At 49.5% G+C, this 9,805-nt stretch overlaps 1 protein-coding gene across 2 annotated transcripts in view; it reads left to right on the top strand.

Moving 5' to 3' along the window:
* The first annotated feature begins 3,003 nt into the window (after nucleotides 1-3,003).
* RBM19 (RNA binding motif protein 19) overlaps nucleotides 3,004-9,805 on the top strand; it is a 137,595-nt gene continuing 130,793 nt past the window's right edge. For both annotated transcript variants that reach the window (XM_012663563.1, XM_012663564.1), the window contains exons 1-5: nucleotides 3,004-3,180; nucleotides 6,124-6,306; nucleotides 8,036-8,155; nucleotides 8,335-8,373; nucleotides 8,679-8,871. In XM_012663563.1, coding sequence (XP_012519017.1) covers nucleotides 3,145-3,180; nucleotides 6,124-6,306; nucleotides 8,036-8,155; nucleotides 8,335-8,373; nucleotides 8,679-8,871 — 571 coding nt within the window. In that variant the 5' untranslated portion in view covers nucleotides 3,004-3,144. The remainder of the gene's footprint in view (nucleotides 3,181-6,123; nucleotides 6,307-8,035; nucleotides 8,156-8,334; nucleotides 8,374-8,678; nucleotides 8,872-9,805) is intronic.

Below are 9,805 nucleotides of genomic sequence, written 5' to 3'. Positions count from 1 at the left end.
AGCGGCTGGTTCTTCTCCAGTGGCCCATCTCCCAGCCACTGTGCCTGCTCCTTAACCCCACCCCATGCTCCAGCTGCTACCTGTGCGGATTGCAGCTCTGGTGATCACACCTCCAGCTTTTGGCTGCTTCAGCCAGCGGGGAGATTCCAGCAGAAAACTGGAGGTGGGAAGAGAAAGGGAACAAGGTATTTATCCCCGACACACAAGTGGCCGTATCTCTCTGCAGCTCTAGCTCCGTAGAGCACGCCCCTCTTCCATGGCTCCTGGCCTCACTGAGAGCTAGTGATGAAATGTCCTCCTCTGCCCCTTCAGCTCCAGGGGTGGTAATCGCTCCCCCCTGCTGCTGGGTCCTGGTGCTTGACAATGCTTTGTAGGTTCCCTTAACCCTGCCTGTATTCCTTTCCTGCAGCTGCTGTCACAATGACCACGAATCAAGTGGCTTAAAAGAACCGGAAGTTAGTTTCACAGTCCTGGAGGTGGGAAGTCTGAAACCCAAGTATCAGCGGGGCTGTGCTCCCTCCAGAAGCCACAGGGGAGAACCCTCCCTTGCCTCTTTCAGCTTCGGGTGGTGCCAGGCATCTCTTGACTCGTGGCTGCACCACTCCAGAGTCTGCCTTCATCTTCGTGTGACTTTCCCTGCGTGTCTTTTAAAAGGACACTTGTCACAGAAGATTTAGAATCCGCCAGGATAATCCAGGATGATCTCATTTTGAGATCCTTAATTGCATTTGCAAAGACTCTTTTCCCAAATAAGGTCACATTCACAGGTTCCAGGGGTCAAGACGTGGACACGTGTTGGACTGGGGGGAGGTTATTGTCCATCCCACTGCACCACCCACACCGCGGCAATAGTCCCCTCTTTAGATCTCTTCGGTCCAGTCCTGAGCACACCATCTGTTTCCTGCTGACTGAGGCATTTCCTTCGAGAATGTGTAGAGCTACCTACCTCTTCTTAACAACTACATAGAATAGACAGAGCTTTCCTTGAAATAGACAGAGCTTAATTTACAATTAGCATTTAATGAACCCCTTTTACTTGTCTCCTTTTGGTGCCTAGTGTGATGTTTTACAAAAATGGATCTGAGTGGGGCCCCTTTGGCAACAGAATGTGGAGAAAACCGGCAGCTTGTCTATGACTTTGAATCAGCAGTGGATGTTCCTAGCAGCAATTTCTGTAGGTTTATGCTGTGGCAGATGCATGAGCTCCCTGCATTTGGGCTCAGTGAGGAAGAGATCTGTTCAAGGACACCATGTCTGAGCTGTTCTTAAGGATTAGGGGTGGGAGTGTGTTCAGAAAGATATTTTCATGTGCAAAAGCTCATGAAAAGATGCTCACCTTCATTAGCCATCACAGAAATACAAATCAAAACTACACTGAGATATCACTGTACCTACTCTTGCTCATTATGTATTTAGAAAAAGAAAAATAATAAAAGATACCACTGTACACCGACTAGAATGGCTATAATTAAAAAGATTTAATAAGAAATGTGGATTTAGATGTGAAGAAATTGAAATCTTCATATACTGCTGGCAGGAATGTAAAATAGTGCAGCCAGTTTGGAAAACAAGGTAGCAGTTTCTAAAAAGGTTAAACACAGAGTTTCCATATGACCTGGCCATTTCACTCCTAGGAATATGCCTAAGAGAAATGAAAACTATGTCCACACAAACACTTGTACACAAATGTTCACATCGATATTGTTTATAACAGCCACAAAGTGGAAACCATGCAAATGTCCATCAACTGATGAATCAATAAAATGTAGCATATCCATCCATGTCATACTATTGAGCCCCAAATGGAATGAAATACTGATTCATGCTGCAACTTGGATGAACCTTGAAAATATCATGCTAAGTGACAGAAACCAGTCACAAAAGACCACATATTGTATAATTACATTTATAAGAAATGTCCAGAATAGGCAAATCCGTAGAGACAGAAAGTAGATTAGTGGTTACCAGAGGCTGGGAGAGGGAGGTGATAGCTAAAGGGCATACGGTTTCTTTTGGGACAATGAAAATGTTCTAACATTGTGGTGATTGTTGCACAACTCTATAAATATTCTAAAAACCACTGAATTGTACACTTTAAGTGGGTGAATTGTTTGGTGTGTGAAGTATATCTCAATAAAGCTGTTAACGATAAAAAAGGATTGGAGGGAGTGTCTTTTAAGTCGAGGGAATTGCAAATGCTTGGGGAAAAAGTCCGGTGTGGCTGAGGCACTAAGCGTGGAAACGGTAAGGAAGTACCGTCACTCAGGACAGGAAACGGGAGGTTTCATATGACAAGTCCCCAACTAAAAGCAAGTGCAGAGAAGCAGTAGGAAAAGAATATCCCAGGCGCTTTCATGTTCCTATATGTTGACCCCTAGCATAATACAGAATTATCCCATTTTACAGAAGTAGACACAAAGGCCCACGGAGGTTAGTTTGGCCAAGATCTCTTAGCTAGAAGGTTGGCAGGCGAGGACTTTAACACTCAGCCGGAACTGCGGATCAATGCTCGCGGGGTTGCTCATTGTAGGGCTCCAGGCAGCCCCTACTTCAATCTCAGACCTCCTATTTCATAGCTGTACCACTCTAAACAAGTTGGTTTACTCGTCTGGCTCCCAGTTTACCCGACTGCAAAACGCGGATGTTTATTTCCAATATGCACATTCTAATAGTTACACAAAATGCTCAGTGATTGATTTATGGTGCCTATGCCTCAGTTTCTCCACCTCTAAAAGGGAGGCAAGAGTCCCTAATCCGGTCCCCATTCTCAGGGCTGTCTTAGGGCTAACTAATAAAATAAAAGTGACGGAGCGAGAAAATGACTGCCGAGTCTGCGCAGCGCCAACATCCGCCAACGTCGGACACCTGCGCCCCCTGCCGCCGTCGCCGGGGCATTGGCGCCTCCGGGAGCGCCGTGCGCCTGCGCAGAATGCAAGCACCCAGGCCCGCCCCTTGGGGGTGTGACTTCCTTGAGCAGCTCTGGTTTGGTCACGCCTACTTCCGGATGGGGCCGGGCGAGGTCTGGGCCACGTGACTTTGTTCCGGCTATCCAAAGATGGCGGCGCCCAGAGCGGTAGCGTGAGAGTTGACGGTGGAAGACGCTGTCCAGTTGTGCCGGAATCAAAACAGAGGGGACCGTGCGCCATGTCGCGACTGATCGTGAAGAACCTCCCGAACGGGGTGAGTGCAGAGCCAGGACTTGGAAATATAAAGATTGGACCAGCCGGGAGCTGAGGGGTTGGGAAAGATGTAGTTAAAGAGAACCAAGGGATTTTCCCTCTGGGGCAGGACTCCGAGCGGGTTCAGAACCCAAAGAGGCAGGATCCTTTGACCGATGGGAAAGAGGAAAAGTGACTCTTAAGGTCTCACAGCCGGCCGGTGAGTACCGGACTCGCACCCGACACCTCTTTTTCTAGAAAGGTGCCAGCCCCCACCTCGTGCCGAATGCCCTGCTCCCACAAGCTCTCTTGTCTGATCACTTTGTTGTTGTTTTCCCGTGACTGGCTCAGACTCTGCATTTATTATATATTCCTCTTCTGGTCGGGAGACTGTTGGGGAGGCCAATGGAGTGTATTAGTCTGAGGACCTGCGTCCCAATCCCCGCTCCCGTCATTGAGGCAATACTGAGCGGGTGTGAAGGGCTTTAAACTATTTATCCAATAAGTGGGTGGTAAGTGACCCAGCCACACTTTTCTGTTCCCTAGAGCCACGCACGGAACCTGGCACGTGGTAGGCATTCCAAAAAAAAAAAAAATTGCCGGATAGTGTGCCTTCTTCATTTCTTGAGCTGCCTACCCCAGTGACTATCTGCCGAGCTCCCACTATGAAAGATGAAGAACGTAGATCATCTATTCTTCCCCTCCAGTCTCTGTAATGTTATTGTTTTTAATTCTTCCATCATCTCCCCAAGCAGTATACTTACAAAATATCTATTATTGATCCATCTATCATCTTTAGACAGTGTCTCTTGATGCCTCGCTTTATTGGATGAGGATTTTTAGCATGGCTACCCTTCCTTTCCCTCCCAACTTCTGCTTTGCTGTGTTTCTCAGTGGGAGTAACTTATCATCGTTAGTCTTGTCTGATGAATGAACAAATAACAAAAACAATAACAGCAGTAGCGAACACTCTCGGTGTTTACTGTGTGCCAGTCACTGTTCCAGGTGCTTTAGGTAAAGTAACTCATTTAATCCTAACCACAACCCTGTGAGATAGGTTCCATTGTGCCCATTTTAAAGGTAAAAAAAACTGAGGTACAGTAAGGTAAAGGGATTTGCCTGAGTTTACACACAGATGGTAATTTATAGAGAAGAGATTGCATTGAGCAATCTGGTTCTAGAATTTGCATTCCTGACCACTGCACCATAGTTTTTCTTAGCATGATTGCCTGCACTGGTTTTAATTATTTTTCAGCAAATAAACATTTAGTAGTGAGTATTTATAACGTTGCTGACATTGTAGATAGAGGTGGGTAAGACTTGGTCCCCACTTTTATGGAGCTTGCAGTCTAGCAGAAGAGACAGACACCAAGTATGGGGATTGAAGTTTGAACTGAGTGCTTTGGAAGCACAGAGGAGGTTGGAATGGGATCCCTAACCCATCTGAGAGGTCTACGAAGGGCCTCCTGGGGGAGGAGAGATTGAACTGAAAATGAGGAGGAGTTAGCCAGGGCCTGTCTGGGAAGATGTCACCCAGAGAGGATGACCAAAGTAAAACTTCGGAGGTGAAAAGCACAGAAGGTTCTAAGGAGTTTGGCAAGACGTGGTGTTGAAGAGACGGGTCAGGGCTGGATCATGGAGAATCTCGTGTTCCCGTTTAGGTGTCTGTCCTTGAGCCTTTAGTACCAGAAAGTCACCAAAAGGTTTTTGGCTGAGCAATGTTGGGCTCAGACTTGAGTGAGGTCTCTCCCAGGCAGTAGGGACTTGAATCACTGTCTTTTATACATCTGAGCTGAGTCACTAACCTTGATTCTGTAGACCTTGGACAGATCATTTATCCCCTATGAGCTCCATTTTCGTCTCTGCAAAATGTGTATAAAAATTTCTAACCCATAGAGTGATTAAGATTTTGATGGCATCAGACCTGTTAAGAAGCTGCCTCAGAAAATGTAGTCCCCCCTCAACCCCACTGCCACACACACAGATCTGCCAGTATCTGCTTAGAAAACTCACTGCGTTGTAAGGGTAGCCTGGCTAGAGCGAGGATGGTGGGATGCTAGGAGTCAGTTTTATGTAGAGTGGGCTTCTTGACCAAGTTATAATAACATGAGCATGTTGGTTTTCTAGTGCTGCTATAAGAAATTATCACAAAGGTAGCAGTTTAAACAATACAAGTTATTTTATAGTTTTGGAGGTCAGAAATCTTAAAATCAAGGTTGTGGCAGGGCTGTGGTCCTTCTGGAGGCTCTAGGGGAGGCTTTGCCTTTTTCTGCTTCTAGAGGCCACTTGCCTTCCTTGGCTCATAGCCACATAGTCCATCTTCACAGCCATAGTGTAGCATCTTGCAGTCTCTCTCTGCTTCCATCTTCTCTGACTCCCCTGCCTCCCCCTTGTAAGGACCCTTGAGGTGACGTTGGGCCCAGCTGGCTAATCCAGGATCATCTTGCCATCTCAAGAGCTTTAACTTAATCAAATCTGCAAAGTCTCTTTTGCCATGTAAGGTGACATCTTCAGAGATTCCAGGGATTAGGATGTGTACATCTTTTGGGAGACTCCATTGTTCTCTCTACTACAATTATCAATAGCAAACATTTATGTAGCATGCCATGTTTGTTCATTCATTGATTCTGACAAGCATTTTTTAGGTGTCTGCTATGTAGCAGCCCTAATACTGCTTCTGTAATTGGTCTTATGCTATAACAGCCCCATAGGGTAGGATGATGGCATTCGCAGCTGTTTTGACTCTTGATTTCTGCATCAGTGTGTGGGTGAGGGGCTCAAGGCCACGCAACTAGAAAGTGTTAGAGTCAGAGCTGGAACATGGTCTGCCTAGAAAAATACTCTGCCACCTGATCATTTAAGGTCACCCTTGGAGGATCTGGTGGCCTCAGGTTTCCAGCCCATTTTGTCCGCCCACTCTGGGGACGCCCCAGCTCCTCCCTCATCGCGTGCCCCTCTGTTCCAGATGAAGGAGGAGCGTTTCAGGCAGCTGTTTGCCGCCTTCGGCACGCTGACAGACTGCACCCTGAAGTTCACCAAAGATGGTAAATTCCGCAAGTTTGGCTTTATCGGCTTCAAGTCCGAGGAAGAGGCCCAAACAGCACTGAACCATTTCAACAGAAGTTTTATTGACACATCCCGGATCACGGTGAGTCGGCGGGAGTCTTGCCCTTACTTACCTGTAGAAAGTGACACCACTAGATCTTTTTTTTACTCAACACTCGGGCCCAAAGGCTGTGCCCCTCACTGGTTCACACACTTCCAAGTGCATAAGAATCACCTGAGAGCTGGTTAAAAAACAGTTTCCCGAGTCCATCCCCAGAGCTTCTGATTCAGTAGATGGAGGTGGGGCCCAAGAACGTGCACGTGCAACAAGCCCGCAGGTGATGCCTGTGATTCCGGTCTGAGGACCACACTTTGAGAACCACAGGTCTGCATCATCCATTCACCCGTTTAGCAAGCACTCAGTGAGCCCCCATTCGAGGCTGGGAATTTAGAAAAAATACTTGGTACCCCAGCCCCTGACCTCATTGAGCCAGGTGCCTTCAGACAGGCAGGGGGGTCCACAGGTAAACAGGTTGCTTTTGTTCAGTGTCATCAGTGCTGTGGCAGGTCAAGCACCAGCAACTGTGGGAGAAGAGAGGAGGCCTCTACCCTGGCCTGGGAGGAGTCAGGAAGGCTTCCTGGAGGAGGAGGTCCCACTGGGGTCACTCACATGCATTTAATGACTGTAAAACATCTCTAATGCTTTGTTAAGAAAGAAAAAACAGATAATGGACAAGTATATGTGTGTATCACGTGGTCCCATTCATACACGGCCGTATCCCCCCTCTGTATGTGTATGGTTTATGCATAGAGGGCCACGTGGTAGGAGTTTTACCTGAATATTAATAACTCCTCTCTCTGGGTGATAGGAATTGGAGTACATTTTTTAAACTTTCACTTTATTTTTTTCTATTTGAATTTTGTTCCACGAGCACATGCCATTATTACAGAAGCAACAAACTTATTTTGAAAGTCCACACACAGGGGGTGTAACCAGATGGCAGCTCCCTCCCCTAGGGGCAGTGATTGGCTGATGGGTGTCAGCCTTGACTGTGGCTGGGAATGGCTTGGGAGGCCACCAGCCCCCAGCAGGACCAGTGCTCACAAGGTCATCTCAGAGGACTGTGTTGGAGATGTCAGCGCCAGAGCATCTGCTCAGGCTTGTACCCCAGCTTCCTTCCATGCCCCCTGTGGTCACCCTGTTTTCCCTAGAGCTGTTCTCTGGTCCAGGTACACTCGCCTTACAGTAATTAGCATAATCCTGGCAGCCATCGCCCCTCCCCCATTGCCCTGTCCAGACCCTGACTAAGCACTTGGCCTGTGTCATCACCTGCCATCCTCATGGCCACCCTTTAGAGTGGAGGGGTAAGAGCTTGGGCTCCAGAGTCCAGAGACTCCCTGGGTTCCAGGCCTCATTCCGTCACTTACTGCCTGTGTAACCCAAGGCAAGCGACTTTACTTCTCTGTGCTTCAATTTCCAGATCTGAGAAGTAGGGAGAGGGGTGGCGCCTGCCTCCCGCTGTTGTGAGGCTTGGTGTATTAATATTGGCAGAGCACTTAAGACGGTGCCTGGCACGTGGAATTCCTCAGTAAATTGTAGCTGTTATAGTTACAGTGTTATAGACGCACAATAATAGACTGTGATGATACTATATTAAAGACTCGAAGGACAAGAAAGCCACACTCAGGGACGATGTGTAATCTGCTCCAACTAGCTTAGCTAGTCAGCGGCAATCGCCTGTTTAAAAAGCCCAAGTTTCCAGGTGCCCACGGACGGCACCCAGTGCCCAGGCACCAGGGCAGGTGTGAAAAGCCCCCTCTTGCCCTCACAGGTGGAGTTCTGCAAGTCATTTGGGGATCCCACGAAGCCCCGAGCCTGGAGCAAGCATGCGCAGAAACCAAGCCAAGCCAAGCAGCCTCCAAAAGACTCCGTTGCTCCAGAAGTGAAGAAAGTACGTAAAAGGTCACTCGAGCCCCTGTCCCCAGTGTCAGCGAGGTGGTCACTTACTGGGAAGGAAGGACAGTGACTCCCTCTCGGTTCCAGAAGTTGGGCCCTCCCAGGGTGTTGCAGTGCCGTCTCCCCTCTCCCTTCATCTGCGTGACCCTCACCATCTGTGCCTTCTGTTTCCAGGATGACAAGAAGAAAAAGGTGGCAAGTGAACTGGAGAAGGTGAGTCTGTCCTGTTGCCCAAGAGGGCAGGAGGGTGGACGGCTGGGAGGGGTGGGGCTGGCCCAGGCAGGTGGAGAGCCACGCCGCTTGTCCCCTTGCCTGTGCCCACGGCTGCCTAGTCTTGTCTGTCGGGGAGTCTGCTCTGCCTCCCTCGGAACTGACCCCCTGACCCTCGGAGTCCTCCAGGGGTTGGGGGAAGTGAGCGTGGAGGGTCCTCTTACCCTCTTAGCAGGTAAAAAGGTTGATCCCACCTGAGCCTTCTCTGCCCTTCTCTGCCCCTGCTGCCCGGGCTCCGGCACCACCAGCTGAAGGAAGATACCGAGTTCCAGGAGTTCCTGTCGGTTCACCAGAGGCGGACGCAGGCGGCCACTTGGGCGAACGACGCCCTGGACACCGAGCCCTCGAAAGGGAAGGGCAAGCCGGCCAACGACTACCTGAACTTTGACTCCGACTCAGGGCAGGAGAGTGAGGAGGAGGGTGCTGGGGAGGACCTGGAAGGTGAGGACGGGGAGTGTGTGCCCCATGTGCACGGGCCTGTGCCTGCCATCGGGCTCACGGGCACTGGGGCCAGACACTGCCCTGGAGCTTTCTCCAGTCGGAGTGATTATCCCACCCGCTGGCACAGCTGCCTCATCTGGTTTTAGTCGCTTGTTTGTTCACCAATCACTCAACAAATATTTATTGAGCACCTACTATATACCAGGCAGGCTTCAGGCATTGAGTCGAGAGCAGTGAGCAAAAGACAGAGGAATCCCTGCCCCCCTCTCTGGAGGGGGAGAGAAACAGTAAGCACATAAGCACACGGTTGGCCCCTGTGTCATCTGGTGCCAAGTGCTGCCAAAAGAAGGCAGGAAAGGGGGTGGGAGAGTCAGCAGGGAAGGGGAGGGAGGAGCCTTTGTCCTCAGAGGGGCTTGCAGTGTGGAGGGGACTGGGGCAAGCGAGCAGTTGCAGCACAGAATGGGAGGTGCTGGGGTCAAGGGTTGGGAGTCTGTTTTGGTGTGAAGGCGAGGGGATGTGCATTTAACATGACGAGTGTTAAGCCTGGTAAAGTTTCTGTGCTATGATCCAAAGGACTCTTGGTGAGACATCATAAGGGACGGGAGAGGAGGGGGTTCCAGGCAAGGGAACAGCATTGCAAAGGCACAGAGGAAAGGGAAGTGCGTGGGCTTGAGGGGCTGGGCGTGGGTCAAGGTGGCTGGAACAGAAAGACAGGTAGAAGGAGAAGCTAGGAGCCCACTCAGCCTTGAGGCAGAGGAGGCCAGTCACTTGAGCTTCTGGAAACCACTGGAAGTGTTAAGCAGAGAAGGATGATCATGTGCATACTCTCAAAAGCGTCATGGGGGCTGCAGGGTAAAGAATGGATTGGGTGGACAGGGCTGGTGGCAGGGAGCCAGGGGCCCTCCACATGTGGCACATGGAATATCAAAACTGC

This window comes from Propithecus coquereli, unplaced genomic scaffold (assembly GCF_000956105.1).
Source record: "Propithecus coquereli isolate 6110/MARCELLA unplaced genomic scaffold, Pcoq_1.0 Scaffold81, whole genome shotgun sequence".
Classification (NCBI taxonomy): Eukaryota; Metazoa; Chordata; class Mammalia; order Primates; family Indriidae; genus Propithecus; species Propithecus coquereli.
This window is presented reverse-complemented; position numbering and strand designations above follow the sequence as displayed.